Below are 25986 nucleotides of genomic sequence, written 5' to 3'. Positions count from 1 at the left end.
CAATTTTATTTTTCATCAATGACAATCTCCTTACCTTTTCCCAATCTCTAATATCCGGTACCTTAGTTAAACCAACACCAGCGTAAACCAAAAAGTTCTCCTTCTCCTTCTCATAGTCGCATGCGATCCACAAAGCCATATCACGAATAACGTCATGCATGCATTTTTCATTTCACAATCTCCTCCCTTTTCCAAAAAAAAACGTGAAGAAGAATGCCCAAAATGAAGTATCCTTGATTTTTTCTCCAAACCAATCACTCTCATTAAAAAATCCTTCACTGATCTAACAATCTACCAAATTCTCTTTAGAAATGCAACAATCTTCTGGATATAAACTACAATATAACAGACAAGGTGTAATTGTGTCATTGGGTAAACTATCATAACTGAATTTTACAAGAGTATATATCCATTCTTCCAGACCTGGAAACGGGAAGCGGACGAATTGAACACTTGAATAGCATATCTCCATTCTTCGGCTGTGTCTTCTTGCATGCCATAAATCGACCGATGGTAAAATGTGCAAGTGGCAAACCACCACACTCCTTAACAACTATTGTGCTTTCTGAAGGATATCAGGATGATTGTTCAAAGTTTCTTCCTGTCAAGGCTGCTCATTATTCAAGCAGTTTGGTGAAGCCACGTCAGCAGAAGGTTGTTAGTGAAGAATAACAGCTCAGCGTGATTAGTCAAGTGTTAGTGATCCAGCTCAAAGAAAGTTAGTTAGTTAGTTAGTGAGTTACTAGTAATTCTCACGTGTAAGGAATAATATAAATACTTGTACTGATTTGTAAAAGCTCTTAAGAATTGAATCTTATCAAATACAAGTATTGAGAATTTTCTCTGTAATTTTCTATTCAACCAAATAGTACATCTCTGTTTTCTTTCATGGTATCAGAGCCACAAATGGCCAGCTCAAGCAATACAATCTCAAATCAAACAATCATAAACTCAAATCAACATACACAAACATCATTTACTTTTGCTGCAACTGTGAAACTTGATCGATCAAATTTCTTGCTTTGGCGCAAACAAGTGGTAACTTCAATCAGAGGAAATCGCCTTGAAAGATTCATTCTAGAGCCGCAAATTATTCCAGAACAGTATCTAGTTGATTCAATGATCGAAGGATCTGGTGAGAGCATTGAAAATCCAGCCTACAGCAACTGGAGAGCACAAGATCAAATACTCCTTGGCTGGCTGCTCTCAACTATAAGTGAAGGTATTCTTAGTTCTGTTCTTAGCTATGACACTTCATTTGATGTGTGGAGATCTATTGAAAAACAGTTTGGAGTTCAATCTGAGGCTAAGATTATGCAACTCAGATATGAAATGAATATCTTAAGAAAAGATTCAATGAATGTTGAGGAATATTGTGCTAAAATGAAATTACTCGCCAACAAACTTGCTTGTGCTGGTGATGTAATCACTGAAAAGGATCTGTTAATGAGAGTTTTGAATGGCTTAGGTTCAGGTTATCTAGATCTAGCTTCCATAATCACAGCTAATAAGATGAGCTATGATGATGCTTATGCATTATTACTGACTCATGAAGCTAGACTTGAACAAAATCAAAGTGCCAAAACTGTGTTTAATGCAAACTATAGCACAATGAATGTGAATCATCCTTATATGAGAGGAAATTTTAGAAGAGGTGTTGTTGGAAATGGAAATTATGGTCGACCTATGACTAGAGGATTTAATGTTGGAAGAGGCATGTTTCACAATCCACATCCCAGAGGTTTTTCACCTGGTGTTGGTAATGTTGGGGGTTATGGCAGGGGCCAGATGATGCAACCTTTTAGGCCACCTATGAAGCCAAACTTTCATCCTTCAGCTAACATGCATGCTGATGAATTACCAACCATATGTCAGATATGCCACAAAACAGGACATGCAGCAGATGAATGCTGGCATAGATATGATGACAATCCTCAACCATTACCTAGGCATTTTGGAAGGGGCAGATCTTTTGAATCTAAGGCTGCATACACAGCTAACTTTGATCCATCTCTAACCTATGCTGCTCCTTCAACTGAAGAACAGTATGCTGCACCCTACTCAAGCTACAATCCTTTATCCTTCTCCTCTTATCCATCAACAGACACAGTAATTCCTGAAGCCTATCTTACCAACTATGAAGGGCCTGCTGATGAAGGATGGCACCTTGACAATGGTGCCACACATCACTTGACTAACAGTATGGCCAACATGAATGTCAGAGAGGAATTCAGAGGATCTAATCAACTTGTCATCGGCAATGGCCAAGGTTTGCCTATAACTCATGTTGGTAATCCATGTTTTACTTATAAAGGATCAAATGCTGCATATAAACCAACACATATCTTACTGAATGACATGTTATTAGTACCTGATATCACAAAGAACCTGCTCAGCATATCAAAATTAACTGCTGATAACAATATCTCTATTGAATTTGTTGATAATGTTTGCTATGTGAAGGATTCTCTGAAGAGGCAAGTGCTTCTGACAGGAATTGCTGAGAAAGGATTGTATAAGCTACTTCTAAGACCATCTGAGTCTCTTCCTTGTTCTTACATGGGTCAACCTTCATCCACTCAACCTTTGTCAATGTTATCTGCATGTTCTTTTGATTCAAGTGTTCTTAAAAACACTCAGAATAATGATTCCAGTTGTGTCACAGTTTGTAATGCATCAATAAATAAATTTTCCAGCTACATTTCATCTTGTGATGCATTGAATAATAAAATTCTTCTTCTTCACAAACGTTTTGGCCATCCTAATTCTCAAATTCTAATGCATTTGCTAAAAGGAATTACTTCAGTTAATCTCTCAAGAAATAACATAAAACAAACACTTGAGCATATCTGTGAAGCATGTCAAATGGGCAAATCCCATAGGCTGCATTTTCCCAGCACAGAAACCAAAACAACAAAACCCCTTGAGCTTATACATACAGACCTATGGGGACCCTCACCTACACCTTCTAGAGATAGCTATGTCTATTACATAAGTTTTGTTGATGATTTTAGCCGATACACTTGGATTTATCCTCTTAAGTTGAAATCTGAGGCATTAGATGTATTCAAACTATTCAAATTGCAGGTTGAAAACCAATTTGACAGCCCCATTAAAAACCTGCAATCTGATTGGGGGGGAGAATACAGATCATTTACTCAATTCTTAAACCAATGTGGAATCATTTTCAGACATTCTTGTCCTTATACACATCACCAAAATGGGGTGGTAGAAAGAAAACATAGACACATTGTTGAGCTAGGACTAACCCTATTAGCACAAGCTAAGCTACCATTTAAATTTTGGTGGGATGCTTTTCTTACAGCTGTTTACCATATAAACAGATTACCCTCAACAGCTCTGAAACTTCTTACCCCATATGAGACAATTTTTAAACTTAAACCTGATTACAGCATGCTCAAGTGTTTCGGTTGCACATGTTATCCTTATCTAAGGGATTACAACAAACACAAATTTGATTATCACTCAAGCAAATGCATTTTCCTTGGCTACAGTCCAGTTCACAAAGGTTACAAATGCTTGCATTCATCAGGCAAGATGTACATAGCCAGACATGTTGTTTTTTATGAGTCAACATTTCCTTATTCTACAGACTCAGTTTTTCATTCTAATGAATCATCATCTTATTCGAGTCAATCCCTTACACCCCAACCAGTGTTTCATCTGACCATATTATCTACAACACCAGTATCAGATGGAAATAGCTCATGCAATCCTCTATCTGCAATTTCTACCAGCAGCAGTTCACAACATTCAGATAATCCATTTCATACTGACAATCAACATTCCTATTCACAAACACATACCACATTTATTGAACCATCTACAGAGCCTCAAAATTCACCACAACCTGCACCTGACATATCCTTATTAGCTCAACCTACACCTGATATATCTTTTCCAGTCCAACCTAATACACATCCAATGACTACCAGAAGCAAAACTGGTATCTTCAAACCAAAGCTTTATACAGCAACCCTTGTTCACAAATAACCTGATTCTGTATATGAGGCTATGCAAAACCCAAAATGGTTTACAGCCATGAAAGAAGAATATGCAGCTTTGATGCAGAGTGGTACATGGTCCTTAGTGCCAAAAACAAATGATCAAAGAGTTGTTGGAAACAAATGAGTGTATAGGGTTAAATACAACACTGATGGAAGTGTAGCTAAATACAAAGCTAGGTTAGTTGCAAAGGGATTTCAACAAATTATAGGAGTGAATTATTTTGAAACTTTCAGTCCTGTCATAAAACCAGCAACTGTAAGAGTAGTCTTGAGTTTAGCTGTGATGAATCAGTGGAAGATAAGGCAAGTTGATGTGAATAATGCCTTTCTTAATGGAGACTTAACAGAGGAAGTGTTCATGGATCAACCAGAGGGATTTATCAGCTTTGAGAAACCAGACTTTGTATGCAAGCTTCACAAGTCTCTTTATGGACTTAAACAAGCTCCAAGAGCTTGGTATGATAAGTTGAAAGGCTGTTTGTTGCAGTGGGGATTCACAAATTCCAGCTCAGATACCTCCTTATTCTTGAAAATAAATAAGTCATCTATGATTCTAGTTCTTATATATGTTGATGACATTTTAATAACAGGACCAAATAGCTTTGAGCTGGAAAAATTCATTACAGAATTCAGTACAAAGTTTGCTTTGAAGGATCTTGGAGTTCTCTCTTATTTCTTAGGCATTGAAGTACTGTATGATAAAGATTGTATTTTCTTATCTCAAAGGAAATACATAAGGGATCTGCTGTCAAGAGTTGAGATGATAAATTGCAAAGATATTGATACTCCTATGAGTACAGGAATGAAGCTACAGAAGGAAGCTCAAGGTAATCTTGGTTGTTATGTTGAAGATGTAACACATTACAGAAGCATTGTTGGTGGGATGCAATATTTGGTATTAACAAGACCAGAAATTGCCTTTAGTGTTCACAAGCTGAGTCAATACGTTTCTGCACCAACACTGCAGCACCTTATGGCTTGCAAAAGAGTGCTCAGATATCTAAAGGCTACACAGAACTATGGACTCAAAATTATTAAGGATGGTGATCTGAAACTAACAGGATTCACAGATGCAGACTGGGCAGGGGATCTGGATGACAGAAAATCGATTGGAGCCTATTGCATCTATCTTGGTCATAATCTGATATCTTGGTCGTCTAAGAAGCAGCCTGTTATTGCTAGGTCCAGTGCAGAGAGTGAGTATAGGTCCCTAGCCTCAGCAAGTGCCGAGATAAGCTGGCTGCAATCACTGTTTTCTGAGTTGAAATTACAATGCATAGAGAAACCTGTTATTTGGTGTGACAATCTCAGTGCAACAGAGTTAGCTCACAATCCAGTTTTCCACTCAAGAACAAAGCATATTGAGATTGATATTCATTATGTTAGAAACAAAGTTCTTGCTGGAGAACTAAACATTCAATATATACCAAGTGAGGAGCAGGTAGCTGACATCATGACCAAGCCACTCTCATTCATCCATTTTAACTATCTTAGGGCCAAACTCAACGTCATGTCTTGTCCCTTGAGTTTGAGGGGGGCTGTCAAGGCTGCTCATTATTCAAGTAGCTTGGTGAAGCCACGTCAGCAGAAGGTTGTTAGTGAAGAATAACAGCTCAGTGTGATTAGTCAAGTGTTAGTGATCCAGCTCAAAGAAAGTTAGTTAGTTAGTGAGTTACTAGCAATTCTCACGTGTAAGGAATAATATAAATACTTGTACTGATTTGTAAAAGCTCTTAAGAATTGAATCTTATCAAATACAAGTATTGAGAATTTTCTCTGTAATTTTCTATTCAACCAAACAGTACATCTCTGTTTTCTTTCACTTCCCCAACTTTGTATAGAAACAATTCCCAAGCATTTTTATTTGATAAGCACGCCACTTTAAAACTCCTACGAACTTCCATTAAGCCGCAAACTTCCTCAGAACGGGTTTGTAAATATCACTTTGGATGTGCTGTTTTCTGATCTAGGAAGAGGGACACCCATTTTTACTAAATCAACCCGCTCCCATATATCATCTAGCAGTAATATGAACTTTTGCACACTTCAAATCTTGAAGATCTCTTGAGCTTTTTCTTCATGATTTTTAATCCGTTATTTGTTAAGAAATTTTAATCCCATCCAGCATCTTACAAATAAAATATTAAACAAAAAATAGATAGAGAATAAAACTAATCACACAACATAAAAATTTACGTGAGAAACTTCTATATGGAAGAAAAATCACAGCCATAAAGATGACGATAGAAAAATCTACTATGTAAAAAATTAATACAATCACTCTAGTACTTTTCTTCGCAACTAAAATTTTAATAACACATAATCTCTCAATAGATCTACCGTTTCTCTTATACTAGAAACTCTCTATTTACAGAGAACTAATTGATCTGTTATGTAAACAAGTGAATCCAACCACCCTATATATAGAGATTATTTCTTATAGGAGAAGTATTCCCTTTTTTTTTGGTAAGAAAAACGAGCCTAGCACAAGCTAAGACTTAACAACCCCAGGGAAAGTAGTCCCTAAAGGGCCTAAACTATCATTATGCAACCGTACATTAAGACCAAAAGGAGGAGCAGAGAAGTCATGGAGCCGCCAAGGGACAGTATTTTTCCAAATGACTTGTCAAGAGAAAGGATAAGTATCCTTGACAATTTGCAAGCAGGTTTGTTTTGTAGCCATTGTAGCTTTGTAGATATTGTGAAGATTGATGCTCTAATTAGAGATAAAACACAAGGGATTATCCAAATAATTGATTATGTTATACTTAACATACAAATTAGCAATGTTCAAAATCAAATATGGTCTGCTCAATTCGTTTAATCTGTAGAAATCTAATCCGTAAAAATCCGAATTTGTGAATTGGTGGATTGGATTGGATTGAAAATTTGAAAATTTGAAATTTTGAAAATTTGAAAATTTGAAATTTTGAAAATTTGAAAATCCATAGTCGGTGGATTGGATATAGATTTACTTTTGTAAATCCGCAAAAATCCACAATTCCGCAAAAAAAAATATTTATTTAATTAAAAAATTAAACTTGTACATATAGCATTGGTCTTATAAATAAATAAGTTAAAATATAGTTACATTAACACCATATTATATCTTATCCGATAATAATATAAAAATAAATAAATATAGATTCCTAAACAATTAATTTTCATACATAGGTCTAAACAAATGAGATTTTTTCTTTTTACTGTGTTATATTTTAAAATTTTGAATGTATTTTCTAACTTTATTTAAACAATTAATTTATTTAAATATTATTTAATTTTAAATTTGATCGGTAGTACAGTTATTTTTATATTAAATTTTTATTTATTTAGTTAGTTTGTGAATTTGAGAGAATTAAAAATTTTTAGTTCGCAAATGACGAATTGGATATAAATTGAGTCAAATCCGCATCTATCTAGGTATGAATTGGATATAGATTGAGTTTTGTGCTATCTATAAATTCTCAAAGTAGCACGCATATCACATGGCACAGAGCTCACACAACACACGGGCAACTGACACAACGCTCACCAAATCTTCACCCAACTCACGCATCTCAGCTCTATGTGCTCTCTCCGTCGGCTTTCTTTCTCTCTCTCTCTCCCCCCGTCGCTCACACATCTCACCATGCTCTCTTTTCACCGTTGACTCTCTCTCTTTCCACAGCTTGCGCGGGTCTCCGTCGAGAATGCTTCGAACTCCTCAAGAGTGGTAATAAAAAGCAATGGTTTCCATCGAGAACGACGTGGCCTCGACTCGGAAGAAGTAATAACAATACGATTTGGCAGAGATTTAAAGTACTTTTGTTCCTGTCTGTCATTAATTAATTAATTAATTTGGGAAGAGAACAGCGTGTTTGACAAACGAATAATGGGGATGGTTGGATGTGATTAAGGGGATGGTGAATATAATAATGGTTTAAGAACACCACGGTTTTGACGACAAAGTGGATTGAAAAAATCTAGAGTGAAGGCGGTGATGAAGGGGGCCCAAAATTGATTTTTGGTTTTAAAGAGTGGCATTTTGATTTTTCAGTTGTGCAATTTTTTTTTTTGGGCCAAAATTGTAAGAGAATCGACTTTTATTACCAGGTAGGTTGTTTTCTGGCAATTACGTCGGTTGAATGAGGTGCTATGAGAGATGTAATCGATGGGGCTAGAGGAAGAGTAAACGGTCAGAACGGAGAGAGCTGTGGGAGAACGTGGCCAAATTTGTGGCTTCAATCAGGTGAGATTTAGGGCGAGGAGAGCGCGTGTTGTGAGCCGCGCGTATGTGTGTAAGTTGCGTGGGTGTTTACTAACATGCGTGAACAAAACGCACCGTTTTGTACTTAACTATGGTGCTCAATGTCAGAAGAGGATTTCTTAGCAGAACAAAACAATGTTCAGCAAAGCCAATGGAGTCCACCCGAAGAAGGATGGCTTAAGGTAAATGTTGATGATGCTATGGATAGGGTGAATTATCTTGCTGGGCTGGGAGCAGTAGTTAAAAACCATAAGGGAGAAACAGTTGCTGCAGCTGTTAGCACTTTTAAGAGCTCAGGAGATGTGGAGTTGAGTGAGGCAAAAGCTGTTTTGTGGGGAATGCAGGCAGCTGCCAAGGCAGGGGCAACTTCAGTTATCTTAGAGTCTGATTCTAAAGGGGTGATAGAGCTAATCAATAACAAGAGAAGCACTTTGACAGACACCTTTTGGGTGATTTTTGATATTATAGAAGCTAAGAAAATCTTTCAGAATTTTAAAGCTCAGCACGTCCTTAGGATGTGTAACTTTTTAGCGCATGATTTGGCAAAGTTGGCTTTCAAAAAGTCAGACCCTTGTATTTGGCTGGATGAATTTCCAGAGGATGTTTTGTTTCTTTTCTCTTAATTCAATGAAAGGTGTACTTTCTTTTCAAAAAAAAAAAAAAAACTATGGTGCTCAATGTGGTGTGAATATCGGTGTTGTTTAAATAAATAACATTAAATCAAGCTTTTTCACCACTGTGGTTTGTATATATAAAAGGGAAAAGACAGCTATACCCCAATATTTAAAAAAAGAGTTATGCAAATTCCAAATTTTTAATAAAAACACAAAAAAATTATTTTTATCATAATATCTTTTGAATAGTAGTTAAAAAGATTAATTTTGAAATTTTATAATAAATAGAAAATAATATAAATAGTTTAGTCTATCTAATAGTTAGTAATATTAAAATATTTTTTAATATTTGAAATAATTTCACAAATATGATTGTTAATTTATCTTAAATAAATCTTTGGGTTAAATAGAATTTTTAATTAATAAAATATATCTCACGTATTAACAATATTAAAGTTCTTTTATATAATATCCAAAATACTTTAAATTTTTTATATATCTATTTTAATAGTATGTTTGTATTTATTACAAAATTTACTTTAATATAATTAAATATGTCTGATAGACTATAAAATATTAAAGTATATTTTAAATATTGAGATTATTTTAAAATATATCTTATTTTATTTATTTTAGGATTACATTTTTATTTATTATAAAATATTAGAGTCGAATTTGTAAGTTAGTTAGGACAAAGGGTATTATGAGTAAAAAAGAGTTTTGAACATTTCCCTTAACCTCGGGTGCAGCTTTTACATTTCTATATATAAAATATTACTATACCACTAAATGTCTAAATCATTTAGCTCAATTTTTTCCTACTAAATTCAATTTCCATAGAGATTTCATTAATCATTAATATTCTTTATCCCTTTTTTTAATCCTTACCAATAATGATATATTTGTTTCCAGATATAAAACAGACCGATTTTAAAGCTATAAAGCATATGTGTCTTTCTCTTAGAGGTGAAAACATTTGACTTTCAAAATTTCTAATAAATAAAAATATAACATAAATAATTGTAGACTAATATATAAAAATATTTTAAATATTTAAATCAAGATGTGAATAATTTATTTTTATTTATTTTAAATATTTTTTAAAAAACTTTGTGTTAAATAATTTTATAATTTACAAAATATATCCCACGTATTATTTATACTAAAATTATTTTACATTTAAATCCTTATAAATTTGTTGTAATATTATGTTGCTATTTATAAAAAAAAATTCATATTAATTTAATAAAATATGTATGATAGATCGTAAAACATTAAAATGTTTTTTTATTGAAATTATTTAAAATGTATATAATTATCACATTTAGCTTAATATTATGTTTTAATTTGTTATAAAATATTCTTTTTTTATTAATAAAGCCAAAAAATATCATTAGTCAGTATCCCTTATTGAAACTTCATAATGCAGTTGTCATTTTCCTTGGGATTTAAATTTTATTAGATCCTAATCCATGTCATGTGCTTTCCCTTGATTTATTTGTGCTTTTGACACGTGGCTAGTCAAGATTTGTTGCTGCAAATCCTGCACCGACGCTAACTTATAATCTTAACAAAAGCAACGAACCACTTATCTTCAATAATTAAAAAGATGAATGTACATAAAATGAAGGCATTAGCTGGCCACCAATTTGTCCTTAGCTGCAAGTGCATTTCCTGTTTCACTCCGAAGCTTTTACAAAGTATTTGCCAGTGAACTTCTCCATATTGTAACTCTGCACTTTCTTCATAATTTGCTGGAGACAAATGAAATTGAATTCGCAATTACCACAGAATATATAATTGAAAAGTTGATTCACATCACCCCCATATAGAACAAGTAGTACTTTGTGACTGTCCCGACCGAACATACAAAATTTAATTAAAAAAAAAAAAACTAGCTAACTTTGTCAAGGACAGCAAGCATGCAGCAACACCAGCAATAGAAACAGAGACAAAGAAATGATAATATGACAGGAAGTGAAAAAATGAAAGGGAAAAAAGTCACAAAAAAGAAACCACCACAGGTCGTACTAAATCCTGCTGATCTGCTCCTGAATCTCTCCATCCATGTTGATGACGTTGATGATGCCCCCTTCAATCACTTGCTGGTTGTTTTAAAAATGGAAGCAATGCATTCTGAGTTACTTGATCCTCCCATTGAAGTTGTTTCCACCAATCTTCCTTTCCCTTGATAAGAATTTTACCTTGGCCTGCCCTTTCAAGATCCAGTGGCAGCTTCTTAAGCTCTGGGCATTTAAATGCAAAAATTCTGCATGCATCAGAGAATGGCAAGGCCTTCCAGTGGACCCTGTTCAAATTTAGTAGCTTATTCAAGTAAAGAGCTTGGAGTTTTGTAAGAGGTTCAAGATTTGACATCATTTCTTCACCTAATTTTCCTACATTGATTATTTCCTCCATATCACTTCACATTATTTCCTCCATATCACTTTATGTGAACAATAAAGCTAACATAATCAATAGCACAACTTGGCTTTGAAATACAGGTTATATCCTTTGCTACTAAACATTACTAATAAGAATCAAGTGAATCTGCCAGTATCTTGAATGCTAACAGTGTTTGCTGAATGAAAATATATCTGTTGTCAATAGATGGCTGTAGATGGAAAACCTTGTCTGTTCTAGAAGTTTTCCTGCTCGAACATGATCCCCCTGAGCAAATGCATCAATAGCCTGACAAGAAACTGTATTCTTACATTATGGTTTTTAAAACTTAGAAAGCAGTTGACACATACAAAATTGCATGCTTGGAGCATATAAAAAATGTGTGAGAAAACATAAATGACAGGAGAAAAAGAACCTACAGCTTTGCAATGTTCCTTCATTGTGCCCCTATATTCCATCATGGCTCTAAGAAGAGCCTGCAAGCTGTCCTCTTCATCATTATCTGCAGTTGTTAACATACTTCAGGAGAAGGACAGCTGAAAAATAAGGGGAAAAAAATGACCAAAGCCATCAATGAACGGAAAATTTAGCTAGTTTCTCCCCGTATATATATTTCTGCAGAACTTACAGGTTCATATGGTTGACCAGACCAGCATTTAAAGCAAGTGAACCTAGTTCCACATAATAACTTATTGCTGTTTTTCTTTAACATTGATGTTACCTCAATGCATGAACTAGTATCTACAGATATTTCCCTTTCACAAAATATACAAAATGTTTCAGTCTTTCAGATTCAGAGAACTTTATCTTTTTCTATAATGTATGCAACTAAAAGATATTTGATCTAACTGAAGCAGACAAAATTCCTTAGACATTCCAGAGCTACAAGTTACAAAGTTCTCCAGTTGAGATAAAATATTCATATCATAGTTTCCATTAGTTATTGCAGAATTTCTAGTACTCCAGAGCCACAAAGTATATCTGTTACACAGTTCCTCAGGTGAGAGAAAATATTAATATCATAGTTTCCAATTAGTTATTGCAGATATATCGATATAAAGCTTTCCACTAGTTCTCCAGTAAGTGGCAGAAATTCCTACACACATTAATATGCATAAATACAAGAGTATACACAAAAAAATGCACACACTCACAAATCCAGTCAGTCTAGTTAATATAAGAGCACATACCGGTTTGGTTATCTTGCTGCAAGTGCACCACATTAGCCTTGCATTCTGGTGCCAACTCCTCCGGCGGTTCACTCACTACCTTTTCCAATGCTTTGGACCTCCATTCGGTCTCCATCAGATTTCTCAGGAGCACTAAATAAAGTAGTAAAACTTGCTTCTGTAGCTCATTTCTGTCTTTCGGGTGTCTAGGCAATATTCCTTCGTTGGTATTTGGATCTTCCTTTACATGACTGAGGAAATACAGTCAAAAGCTAATCAAGTAACCATACATGGATGAGAAATCCCTCCACCCCCCTTCCAAAACAAAGTCTAAGAAATATCAGAATTCTTTCAATAAAAACCCTTCCCCCCATGCTGTGCCTACTGAATGAAATATATTAATCTTACGAGAAGTTGAGAAAATAAATTAAAGACCATACCCTCCGGAAGAATTCAATTGTTGCAATTTTCTTTCATGTGGAGGTCCTCCAAAGTTAGAGCACATATCCGTACACTGTTTATGAAATCATAATAACAGGGGACTAATAACAAATCTTAACACCTAAAAGTCAACTGTGAGGGAAAAAGATTAAAAAGAATATGAACTTGTTATCTTGGAAGAAGATAATCTAAGATATAGCAAACTTGGCACATTCATATATGAACAGAAGGAATTTGTAGACTTTTTAAAGCCATAATCGTTTAATAATCATGAACCAAGCAATAATAGATGATTATTATTCCATTTCTTCTAAGCTACACATACCTGCACATCAGAATAAAGTGATATACAATGGTTGTGTGCAGACACAAACCCATGATCAACAGCAAAAATCATCTGAAGATTTGTATTACTGATTTGGCATATAAGATTCTCATAATAGTTCAAAATACAAATAAATGAACATTTACATGAAGACACTTCCAATCCCCCACTCCTCATTTAAAGATGAGGCAAGTATTCTCCTTGTTATTTAAATCAGAATATCCAAATACTCCACAATGGCACAATATACAGATTGCTTATTCATTTTCCTGTTCAATACAAGTGTTAAGAAAAATTAGTTAAGGCAACTGGCATGCATAAATAATTTTAGCATCTATCTTGGATGAATTTGTCAACAAAGTTCCTCTTGTATTCATTAAACTGCCAACCATACAAAAAGTTATTGTCAGTGCATAATAAACTATTACATCCTACCGTTGGTTTTCACATTACCTAAAATAGATTTTCTTACTTTGGCCTGAAAGTGTTGCCTAGCCACAGAAAAGAGAAGGAATTGATGATCCCTCTATGATGTTACAAAATGGATCATCAACCAATTTTAATGATCTCCACAAAAAAGAGAAAAAAGAGTCATGTACAAAAATTATGACTATTGGTTATTTAATACTCGGGAATTATGCATACCTTTTCCGAGGATTTACCAAGAAATTTTGTCTTCTTACCCAAAGTATCTGCCAAGCGATCAATTAGTTTTGACATGCTCTGAAGAGTGAAGAAAAAACATCTGAGCTAAGAAAATGATTATAGAATGGGCATATTTTCTTTGAAGAATTACTTTATTGAACAAATTAACTTGAGAAGGAAAATTCATATTATCAAGATACAGAAACAAGTAGACCAATTATTATTTCAAGTTACAATATAGAAATATAGAATCATGACCTCAACTTTTCTTGATTGAGAGGAACATGCATAACGTAAAGGATCACAATCAGGTTCAATGAAAATGGTTCAAGTCTTTAATTGAAACAAACATTTTTGGCTGAAGCAAAATGGAGTCTTTAACTATCTGAAATTTTCTTGACTGCGGGCGATGGGAATTTTTCATCACTTAAATAATAAGTCTCTCCATAGTTATCAATCCAGGCTTTTCCAAAGCTCTACTTCCCTGTTCCCTATTGCATAAAAAGCACAGAATGTCATTTTACAATTACGGGCAAGTTTTTTCAGGCCTTTGAACCATGAAGATCTAAATAAAGTTCTCTATTGGGTTCAACCACTGAAATTAACCAAAGTATCTCATTCTCACTTTTGGAAGCAGCAGCAAATGGATCTTAATCAAAATGCAAGTTGAACCTTCACATATGACAGCAGTATTTAAGACTTGACTTCGATATGATATAACAATCACAAAGGAAGATGTGAATTACTAAATTACATAGAAGGGGAAAAAGCAGAGGCCTACATCAGGAAGATATAGTCCTTACCTTTTGCATATCAAATCCACAGCTATCTGCAACTTAAGCATAATACCAAATCAGTGATCACATGCACACGAAAAGAAAAAGAAGAAGAAGGAAAAAAAAAAGAAAGAAAGAAAGAACATTGAAAAGGACAATATGTATTAAATTGGCATCAGTATATTTAAGACATTACCGAGAACCTCCTGAATCACATCCCTGTTCAGCTGGGACCCTTCTCCTAACAATTTAAATAGAAAATCTTCCGTATCCTTCTGCAAATGGTCATTCTTTGATTGTTTTTGTTTAGTTTCTTCTCTGCACAATGCAGGCATGGGAAAACTCCTTTAGATCCAACTTCAATGGCTTTGATGCCAGAAAAGTGCCATTAGCTGGTTGCGCAGGTTTAATATATTCTTTACCAAGAAAACTTGAAACGGTACCTCCTGATACCGGACGCCATTTTGTCCTAGTAGGTCTAGATTTTCCATTTTTCTAAAACCAATTCTCAGAGATGTTACTATTTGATGATTTTGAAGACTTTTTACCCCTTACCTCACCAGCAGAAAAATGGATAGAAGCGGTTTAGGTGTTTGCCTGTCTGTCACAGAGAAATTCACCAGCCAAATAGGGATTTCTGATAAGCGAAGCTATTTATTGCAGAGTAAACACAGACCAAATGTGTCAAGCAAAACCTTTAGTGCCTTTCCCTCAATGTCATAATTTAATCCATTAAACCCAGATACGTCCTTTCCAAATAAACTTCACAGATTATCACAAAAAAAAAAAAAAATCAGCGCATGCTTCTGGATTTGAATTTGACATAAATAATTGGGGAAAAGAGAAAATTAAAGTGTGGATCACAAATTGAATCACTGTAACACATAATCTACCCAATTAATGCCAATAAAGCTGAAGCCAATAACTTATAGCACAGAAACTCCTTCACAATGCTTTTGTTCTAACACAAATTTTCTGTACAATCACCCAGCATTCATGGTGTGTAGCTGTAAAGTTGGGGAATAAAAGACAAAATCGGAGAAGATATGCTAAACTCACAAAAGATTGTCTATCAGGTACATATCCGAATTGCAGCCTAGAAAAAAAAGAATCCCAAAAAGGAACTTCATCAGTTGAACCCGGCTACTTTTGAAAACCACAAGCTTATGAATAAAGGTCCCAATTTCACTAGCATTTTGACAGTTTCTTGAATTCACAAAACTTAAAATCCCCAGCTACAATCACATAGTTATCTACAGTATGATCAATATCAAATGAAACACAATTATACATAATAAATATAAAATAAAAAAAGAAGGAAAGAAATGAATGAAACACAACTGTCAAAATTTCAAATAAAAAACAATAGTAAATAAATAAATCGACTTCCGTCAAACCAAAAATTGATTACTTGTTCTATTGATCATAACAGCATTCCAGATAAGATATTACCCAAAAACGACGCACAAAATGCAGCATGCAATAGAAGTGATTCTATCAAAAACGAGATCATAAGAAATATTGAGAGAGAATCTGAGAAGTTCACAAGAGAGGTTTCGGTGAGGTTTTAGGCGGAATGAAGGGGCCTAGTCCTTCTCTACTCACTTCTTCCACCCACTATTGATTTGAAGAATGCATTTTGTTTATATAAAAAAAGAAAAAAAGAGCCTATTTTAAAATGGATTTATTTTATTATTATTATTATTATTTTTAACATAAAGTGTATGAGAGAAGCTTAATGCTTATACAGGTATTCCACATCGCTCGAGTATAGAAGAAGTCTAAACTTATAAAGGGTAATCCACAGTTTATAAACATATTCTACATTGCTCTGGTATGAGAGAAGCCTGATGCTTATAAAGGGTCATCCACGCTAATTGGATTCGGCATGCCCAAATCATCCACTAGTGTGCATGCACAATGTGCCCTCCTATCGATGTCTTGGCCGAATATCAAGCTATCTAGAAATATAAAAAGCAACAAATGAAAAAAAAAGTAGCGAAATTGGATGCTTTGAATGACATAACTAGTCCTTCGAGAGAGCTTCAAAACAACATGTCATCTGGCTAATTCTTACATTTGTATCCCAATTTACTACTCTTTGACATCGGCATATCCTACATGATCAGAAGGGCAATTAATGCCAGAAGAGAATTAAAAAGCTAATAATTGATGCGAGAATGTCACCGTATAACAACATATATACAGTAAAATTTAACCATAAAGGAAAACAAAAGTTAGATATAAACATGTAATAAATGGAAAAGCACTTACCACAAGTTGTCCACCGCAAAATATAAATCCATGTTGATGCCTATCAAATGGAACCGAAACAAGGAAGAAAAGCATTAACGGTCGCTTCATCCTCCCTTTGCAGCTCACTCCACCAGTGTTCCTCTCCCCTAATGACAATTTTAGATTCCTTTGCATTGTTAAAACCGAGTGAAAGCTTCTTGAGAATTGGGCATTCAGATACAATAATTTCCCTGACATGTGGAAAGGGTGACTCATTCCAATAGACGCTTTTTAATTTTGGTAGAACTCGCTGGCAAAGATATTTGCAAAAGGGTTTAGATCTGCCATCATCTCTGGAACTTCACCCAATTTCCTTGCACTGACTATTACTTCCATCTGCATACATTTTTCTATTTGAATAACTGTAAGATTTGGAGCAAATACAAGCCATGTCACGTCCCTCAATTTATGACAAGCCTTTATATTAACTCGGTGAAAACTGTTCAAACGAAAACATTCTTGAGCTTTTCCAACTTCAACAAAGCAGAACTTAAACTCTTCCACAATTCAAAAAACTAGTTTTTCGAGATGCTTCAACTCTGCCAAGGCAAAAGACTTTGAATCATCACAGTCTATAAGCTCCAAACATTTTGTACAGCTTTGAAACTTTTGAGAGCTCATAAGTTTTTGGACAGCAGAAAAACCTTGTAAGGTGATGCTTAATACATTTAAACGTTTTAAACTAGGCAACTCCCCAACCAACAATTCACTACCACCAAATAGAACTCTATTGTCTGATATTTCAACAAGATAACCACAACTCAATATTCGCAGAACATGTAGCATTGAAAAAGTAACAAATTAGTTGTTTTTGAATTGTAGAGAGATAATTTGTGTACAGTTCAAACACTTAAGATTTACCAAGGCTTTTAGCTCTTCTGGCAGCTCAGTGATGGTAGTATCTGAAAGATTAAGGTATTGTAGTGAAATCAATTTCAAAATTCCTGATGGCAATCTTCTCAGGTAACGGTTCTTATCGTGTGTTTGTGTGGTGTCGTCTTCTTATCGCGTCAAAATTGAACTAAGTCGAATCCGGCTTATTTCATAATTATGTCAAGAATCTCAAACCATACACGAATCCATTTATTATTTTCACCTATTTAATAAAATTTTAAATTTTTCTTCATAAAAACAAAATTTAACGTGTTTTTATTACTTTTTTTGTTTTGAAATTATGTAGTATTACCTACACAACATCCAGTCAAATTTGTTTGAAATATAAATAAATAATTTTTAAACATGACATGTAACGCATATCTAATTGACTAATAGATAATTTAATATTAATTGATTAATTAATTAATCGTTCATAAAACAACTTATCATATTAGCATGCTTATGATAAACCTTTTCAATTCTTATTCCAATTGTTTAATTTAAACAATTCATCAAAAATGATTTAGTAAAAAATCATTTCTGCATAACATGCTTGAGAAAAAGAAATTGAGTTCAGAATTGAAAACCAAAGAATATATAGATTTTGAATTCACATCCAACTCAAACGGAACAACGATATTCATCCAAAATCATGAACCAAATCTCAAAACAACATGTGTTCAACTTTGTTTGAAAATTTTACCAAAGCTTCATAATTATTAAGATGAATGGCAAATACTGCATCGCTTTGTAAACAGTAGCGACCGCCTTCTCAGTTGCTTCCAGCTATTGATTAGAGATCCTTGAGCAGCATCCAAGTGTTCACTCTTTTGGTGGACAGTTATCAATACCCCAAATAAAAATCCTTGAACAAAGGATTTGGTTATAGTTAGAACAGAAGATATTAAAAAGAGTATATAATAGACCATAGAAAATCAAAGCCCCAAAAAATTGATTTTCATTTGATTTTCTGTAAAGAGGGCTAGTATACTTAACATTTTGTATTCATTCTAGAAGTGTGTACTTCAGTCTAATTATATCCTTTTGCGGCAACTAAACAAATTTATGTGAGCATCAATTGAATTCAACTATTCAAGCATCAACTTGAAAAAACAGAGCAAAATGTGACAACAAAAAGTAAAAAGCCAGAGCATCAATTCGACCCAAAAAAAAAAAGAAAAAGAAAAAGGAAATGGCAGTGCCTTGAAAATTTTATAAAGCATTGACTCCATATAATTCAACATTTAATTGTGATTTGCAGGAGACAAAAAACGAATCTGAAATAAAAACCTAGTCCGTTGCACGAAGCAAACGACGAGAATATATGTAAGAGTTTAAGAAAAAAGCACTCACTAGAAATCAAATTTTGCAACCACCGCTCAGGAATTTATATTTCATGAGATTGGAAACAGGAACGAAAAGCAATTTGAGTGGCTTCATCCTCCCATTGAAGACGGTTCCACCAGAGTGTGTATCCACGAATAACAAATTTACGCTCTGTTGCACTGTTGGAATCGAATGGAAGCTTTTTAAGCTGATTACACCCATGTACCGTCATTTCTTTGAGATGAGTGAAAGGCAATGGCTTCCAGTAGATGCTTTTCAACTCTGGCAAATCAGTTAAATAAAGCGTTTGGAGATTTCCAAAAGGGCTTATATGTCCCATCACCTCAGGAGTCTCAGCAAATTTTCCAACGCTGATTATTTCTTCTATAGCATTGCAACCGTATAGCGAAAGAGACTTGAGGCTTGGAGCAAAAACGAGGAATGTCAAATCTTTCAATTTATGGCACCGCTCCATAGTAACACGGTGAAGGCTGCGGAAAACAAAAGGTTCCGACCTTTTTGGCGCAATCTCTGTATAATCAACCTTCAATTCTTCCAACTCCACTGCCGAACGAATGCATAGTTCATTGAGATGCTTTAGATCTGCGAAAGCCGTAGCATGAATCGACTTTGTATCTCCCAGCTTATTGAGGAAAAGAGATCGAATACAACTTTTTAACTTATTTGAGCTCAAAAAAAATTGGAGAGCATCATAACTTCGCAAGGTCAACTCCAATACCTCTAAATATTTCAAACCGAGCAATTCATGTACTAAAACTTCACCCCCACCAATTAAAACGCTGTCTTCTGATGGTTCTTTAGAATTTTCAAAGCCAATAGCGAACATTCTCAACACACGTAACCATGAAGAATTTGATATTAGCTGCCGTGGAATTTTATTTAACATATGTGTCCACCTCAAATTCAAACATTTCAGATTTACCAACAACTTTAACTCTTCTGGTAACTCTCTTATGCCGGTATGTGAAATATCAAGAAGTTGTAGTGAACCCAGCTTTGACATCCCAAAAGGTAATTTCAAAACTTTGACATGCCCACAGTTTGACATCTTCAAAACTTTGAGAGAAGGCATACATTGGAAGAAGCCATCGGTGATCATCTCCAATTTATAATTAAAGTCAAGAAATAAAGTGAGGAGATGAGGGCATGTGGGAACCTCTGACAGAATTTCAATTTGGTTTTGCATCAATGACAATCTTCCCACATTTTCCCATCCTTCAACATCTGACACCGCTCCTACTCCAGCACCTGCACAAACCAAAAATTTTCTCTTCTCCTTCTCAATTTCACAAGCTATCCATCGAGCCATATCACGAACAACGTCATGCATTTTTACTTTATCATCTTCTAACTCTTCCAATAAACATGCATGAACAAGAGTGCCCACAATGTAGTATCCTTGGTTTTCTGCACTGAACCTGTCAGATTCCTCTAAGAATCCCTCACCAATCCAACAATCAATCAAGTCCCATTTAAGAATGCTATAATCCTCGGGATATAAACAACAATATAAGAAACAAGATCTAATCGTCTCATTCTGCAAACTATCATAGCTAAACTTTAAAAGACGATAAACCTTTTCTCCCAAACCTGCAAACTCAGAAGCTGATGTTCTTAGCACATCAATTGCATGACTCCACTCCTCGGCTGTCTTTTTGAAGGCCATAGCTCGACCAATAGTAATAAGTGCGAGTGGCAAACCACCACACTCTTTGGCCACAGTTTGGGCTAGCTCAACGATATCATGATCACTCTCAAGAGTTTCTTCCCCAACTTTTTTTCGAAACAGTTCCCAAGCATGCTCTTCTGATAAGCATGCCACCTGGAACTTCTTGTCAGCTTCCATGCTACCACAAACATCGACGAAACGGGTTGTGAATACGACTTTTGATGTAGTATTTTTTGGTCCGGAAAGTGGAATGCCCACTTTTGTTAAATCAACCCGCTCCCATATATCATCTAACAGCAATACAATTCTCTTCTCTCTTAAACTCCGGAAGATGTCGAGAGCTTTCTCCTCTACACTTTTACTCTTCCATGAATCATCAACCAAACCGATCTTTTTCCCAATATCTTCTTGAATTTTTTCGAGTCGCAAGTCCTTTGAAACTACGGCCCAAATCACACAATCAAAACTGGTTGGACTCTCAAGAAATTTATTGTTGATATGGGTCAATAGTGTAGTTTTACCAACACCGCCCATACCATATAGGCCAATGATTCCCACTGATTCTTCTACAAGACATCTCCAAACTTGTTCAAGTTGTGATTGCAAGCCTACTATTGTTGGCTCAGTGGGTCTTTCATCTGCTACAGGTTCTGGAGCTCTCTCAGGCACCACCTCGGTAGCCACCGCCGCAAAAACTCCTTCGTCGATTAAAGTCTGCACATCCCGTAGCTTTTTAGCCACTTGTTTCCCGAACTTGTAGCTTGACGCGCAGTTCTTGGAACAGTAGCCTCCAACACATAATTTGTCAATTTCTTGAGAGCCGTGTCTTTTCAATTCATCAGCTTCAGTTTCAACAGCTTCCACCCTCGAAAGCCACACTTGCACTTGGTCCAGCGTTCTCAGGTGTTGCCGTTCAGCATTGACAACCCTCATCATCACATCGTTCTTTGCTGCGATTAGTTTTCCCAATTCAGTCTCCAAGGCAACAAGGTTATCTTGGAGCTTACTTGTGTTTGCTACTTTTCCAAGAAAGCAATCCAAGCAACGATTGAAAAAAGCACCATCGCATGTGATTTGAAATATGCTACCCATATTTTGGAATTTTGATAAGCGAAGAAACCAAGAAAATTGATTGAGTCTGATTAACTGAAGCTGCTGTGGTATATGGAAGAGAAAAGTAATGATCTCTGTCCGTTATACCAGAGAAATTTTGGAAAGATTTACACACGTCCTATTGGGTACCCACTGACGTTGCCTTCAAAAGAAAGGCATCGCACTTGTACAAACGTGATCCTAATGTTTGAAGAAATGAGAATCCTTTACCCCTTTTTTCTTTTTCGTGGGGACAATTTTATTTGATATACTATTTAAATTGGGTGTGTCTATACACTACAACTCTACATAATTATAATATTAGGACGAAACTAATTTATTATTATGAAGTAGTTAAAACCTAATAAGTATGTAGTTACAAAAATTATCATTATAACTTAGTTATTTTTATTGTAAGGATATAGAGATGAAGTACGCAACGTATTAATAATTTATTAATAATTATTGTTATAACTTAGTTACTTTTATTGCAAGGATATAGAGATGAATATGCATCGTATTAATAATTTATTAATAGAGCATGTTAAATCTAATATATCAAAAAACTAATACATATATCAATGTATTATTGTTATAAATATGCAAAGTAATCTTAAAAATATCTAAATATTTGTGTTCTCTTTAATAATTTTCTCTCGTTGTCTAAGTAGTATGTGGAGACAAGTTCATTTAATCTAATGCAACATATATATTTATAATATGCAAATAATTATTACTATATAGAGACGAATTCCTTAGGATGGGATCCATAATAAATATAACTTATTACAATGAGGATTTTATTCTTATTTATAACTCTGCCTAAATTGCGAACAAAATTTTTTATTACTAAATGGAGATTATTCCTATCATTATGGAGAGATTTTAATGTAATTGCTTCAAGATTTGAATGTGCCAGTTTTTCTTTTTTCTTTTTTTCCTTAAAAGATTTAAATAGTCAGGAGAGCTACATCCAAGGGATGTTTTCTTTTCTTTTCTTTTTTTTCCTAACAAATGTTCTAAACTAATTGTAGTAAAATATGTCAATGGTAATATTTTGTGTAAGAATGTATCAATATGAGCCAATTATAAAAAGGAATAAAAACTCCACAGTGTAGTAAGTTATAAATTTTCCTAGGTCCTACCTTAAAAGACTTGTCTCCATATACTAACAATTATCTATACGTTGCAAAATATGCACACACACACACACACACACACACACACACACACACACACACACACACACACACATATATATATATATATATATATATATATATATATATATGTTTATTTATATTAAAGGTTTAAGACGAAATAAAATATTTTCTAAAATTATTTGTGACAATAATTTATTCTTAATTTAGAGTTCTTGCCCAACCATTGTACAATATTTGTAGAATTTAACTGAGAGAAAAAATTAAGGATAATGTAAAGTGTAGGCTTGACTTTCCATATTCATAACACTACATAAATATACATTAATTAGTTTTTTAAAACTATGTCTATCTATATCATTAATATATATACATTAGATTTGACACTTCATTATTTAATTATTAATGTACTGCATACTTAACCTTTATATCACTTGACACTAACCATATTAAAACAATAATTTTGTAACTAAACCTATATTACCTCAACATAGTAATAAAATTAATTTTGTTATAATGTTATGACTGTAGAGAGGTTTTACTGTAATTGGAGATATGTTCGTCAATTTTTACCAACATTCTAAATTACTTAATTTCTCCAATTCCATATTCAACTTTGCAAAAAGTAATTCGTAGCTTAAATTGCGTGTAATGAAAATTTTTTATTATTAATTCACACAGAAACTCGAATTAAAGATCCGAGTTCTAAGAAAATTACTGCTTACCACTGGAACTGATCCATTAAAAAAAAGGTAACGACTTCGATGAACAGAGACTGCCCCGGAAGATAACAATAACTCTGAATAATGATTGTAATTACCAAAAACTATTCTAAACGATAATAAAAGAAGAATTTAAAAAAGAGTAGACGACAGGATATTCGATTCTTGACTACTTTATACTTTGCCTTTAATAAAAGAGCCTACGTTACTTTTGCTTTTGTGGAATATGGTCTTGCTTTTTCTTGACAACTTTCAACGCCACTAGCGCTAAAAGTGAAACAATTAATGTTTCAAGGCCAAGGCCTAATCGTGATGATTGGTAAAAGACTAACGGATCCCTCTATCTTATTAAGATACATCTCCCTCACATGAATAATATATGGATCTCACACATATACTATTCATGTGAGAATGATGTATCTTATATGCATATAATATAGAGATTACCAAGACTAAAATACCAACCGAAATTTCTTCTCTGTACATTTTTAACTGAGATTTTATTTAAATAAATAACGTTAAATCAAACTTTCTCACCACCGTTCGTATATATAAAAGGGAAAAAACAGTTACACCCTGAATATTTGAAAAAATAGATGTAAACTCCAAATTTTCAATAAAAACACAAAAATTCTGTTTTTATCATAACATCTTTTGAATAGTAGTTAAAAAGATTAACTTTGAAATTTTATAATAAATAGAAAATAAAATAAATAGTTTAGTCTATCTAATAGTTAGTAATATTAAAATATTTTTTAATATTTAAAATAATTTCAAAAATATGATTATTAATTTATTATAAATAAATCTTTGGGTTACATAGAATTTTTAATTAATAAAATGCATCTCATGCATTAACAATATTAAAGTTATTTTATATAATATTCAAAATACTTTAAAATTTTTATATCTATTTTAATAGTATGTTTTGTATTTATTATAAAATTTACTTTAATATAATAAAATATATCTAATAGATTATAAAATGTTAAAATATATTTTAAATATTGAGATTATTTTAAAATATATATCATTTTATTTATTTTAGGATTATATGTTTTTATTTATTATAAACTATTAGAGTAAAATTTTTAAATTATCTAGGAAAAAGGGTATTATGATTAAAAAAGAATTTTGACCATTTCCCTTAACCTTGGGTGCAGCTTTTACTTTTCTCTATATAAAATATTACTATACCACTAAAATCAGCTCAATTTTTTCTTACTAAATTCAATTTCCATAGAGATTTCGCTAATCATTAATATTCTTTATCTTTTTTTAAAAAATCCTTATAATAATGATCATCTCTATTCCCAGCTATAAAACAAATCGATTTTAAAGTTATAAAGCATATATGGCTCTTTCTCTGTGTGCAATAATTCTAATAACATAGAGGTAAAAAACATTTGACTTTCAAAATTTCTAATAAATACAAATATAACATAAATAATTGTGGACTAATGTATAAAAATGTTTTAAATATTTACATCAAAATGTGAATAATTTATTTTTATTTATTTTAAAGATTTTTAAAAATCATTGGGTTAAGTAATTTTATAATTTACAAAATATATCCCGCGTATTAATTATACTAAAATTATTTTACATTTAAATTTTTATAAATTTATTTTAATATTATGTTGCTATTTATAAGAAAATTCTTATTAATTTAATAAAATATGTCTGATAGATTGTAAAACATTAAAAAAATTTTTATTGAAATTATGTAAAATGTGTAAATTATCACATTTAGCTTAATACTATATTTTTATTTGTTATAAACTATTGGATCTTTTTATTAATAAAGCCAAAAAATAACATTAGTCAAAAGATATCCCAGTATCTCTTATTGAAACTTTAGGATACAGTTGTCCTTTTCCTTGGGATTTAAATTTTATTGGATCCTAATCCATGTCATGTGCTTTCCCTTGATTTATTTGTATTTTGACACGTGGCTAGACAAGATTTGTCGCTGCAAATCCTGCACCGACACTAACTTATAATCTTAATAAGGAATAGTGTTAACGAGGCTTTAATAAAAAAATTTCCTCTAAAAGAAACAATAACAATAATTTTGACCAAAGGTTTAAGGACTACTACTCATGCTAATATTTTAGGTGAAAACTTATTAGAATGTAAAATTATCGACAACACAACCGAACACATACTAGATAAGAC

General features: G+C 33.3%; 2 protein-coding genes and 1 pseudogene across 2 annotated transcripts; all 3 read right to left on the bottom strand.

The window, feature by feature from the left end:
- Positions 1 to 10982: 10982 nt before the first annotated feature.
- LOC18036396 lies at positions 10983 to 13054 on the bottom strand. Its single transcript, XM_024181140.1, has 5 exons — positions 12901 to 13054; positions 12482 to 12711; positions 11711 to 11793; positions 11518 to 11579; positions 10983 to 11196 (listed from the first exon to the last, which is right to left on the bottom strand). The coding sequence occupies exons 1-5, from the start codon at positions 12963 to 12965 to the stop codon at positions 10983 to 10985; spliced, it is 654 nt and encodes a 217-aa protein (XP_024036908.1). The 5' UTR covers positions 12966 to 13054.
- Positions 13055 to 14811: 1757 nt separating this feature from the next.
- On the bottom strand, positions 14812 to 17077 carry LOC112096915 (annotated as a pseudogene).
- Positions 17078 to 18585: 1508 nt separating this feature from the next.
- LOC18036418 (probable disease resistance protein At5g63020) lies at positions 18586 to 22006 on the bottom strand. The gene is made up of 2 exons (XM_006427305.2): positions 19172 to 22006; positions 18586 to 18683 (listed from the first exon to the last, which is right to left on the bottom strand). The coding sequence occupies exon 1, from the start codon at positions 21924 to 21926 to the stop codon at positions 19206 to 19208; it is 2721 nt and encodes a 906-aa protein (XP_006427368.1). The 5' UTR covers positions 21927 to 22006; the 3' UTR covers positions 18586 to 18683; positions 19172 to 19205.
- Between the last annotated feature and the right edge of the window lie 3980 nt (positions 22007 to 25986).

This window comes from Citrus clementina, unplaced genomic scaffold, assembly GCF_000493195.1.
Source record: "Citrus clementina cultivar Clemenules unplaced genomic scaffold, Citrus_clementina_v1.0 scaffold_7, whole genome shotgun sequence".
NCBI lineage: Eukaryota > Viridiplantae > Streptophyta > Magnoliopsida > Sapindales > Rutaceae > Citrus > Citrus x clementina.
The sequence above is the reverse complement of the archived record's forward strand: the minus strand, read 5'-3'. Positions and strand labels throughout refer to the sequence as shown.

Excerpts from the sequence above, each read along its gene's own strand:
- LOC18036418 (XM_006427305.2), bottom strand. The coding sequence starts at position 21,926 with ATGGGTAGCATATTTCAAATCACATGCGATGGTGCTTTTTTCAATCGT.
- LOC18036396 (XM_024181140.1), bottom strand. The coding sequence starts at position 12,965 with ATGTGCTCTAACTTTGGAGGACCTCCACATGAAAGAAAATTGCAACAA. Across the intron at positions 12,712-12,900 it reads CAATTGAATTCTTCCGGAGG|TCATGTAAAGGAAGATCCAA; the intron begins GTATGGTCTTTA and ends GTATTTCCTCAG. Across the intron at positions 11,580-11,710 it reads TGAAGGAACATTGCAAAGCT|GCTATTGATGCATTTGCTCA; the intron begins GTAGGTTCTTTT and ends GTTTCTTGTCAG.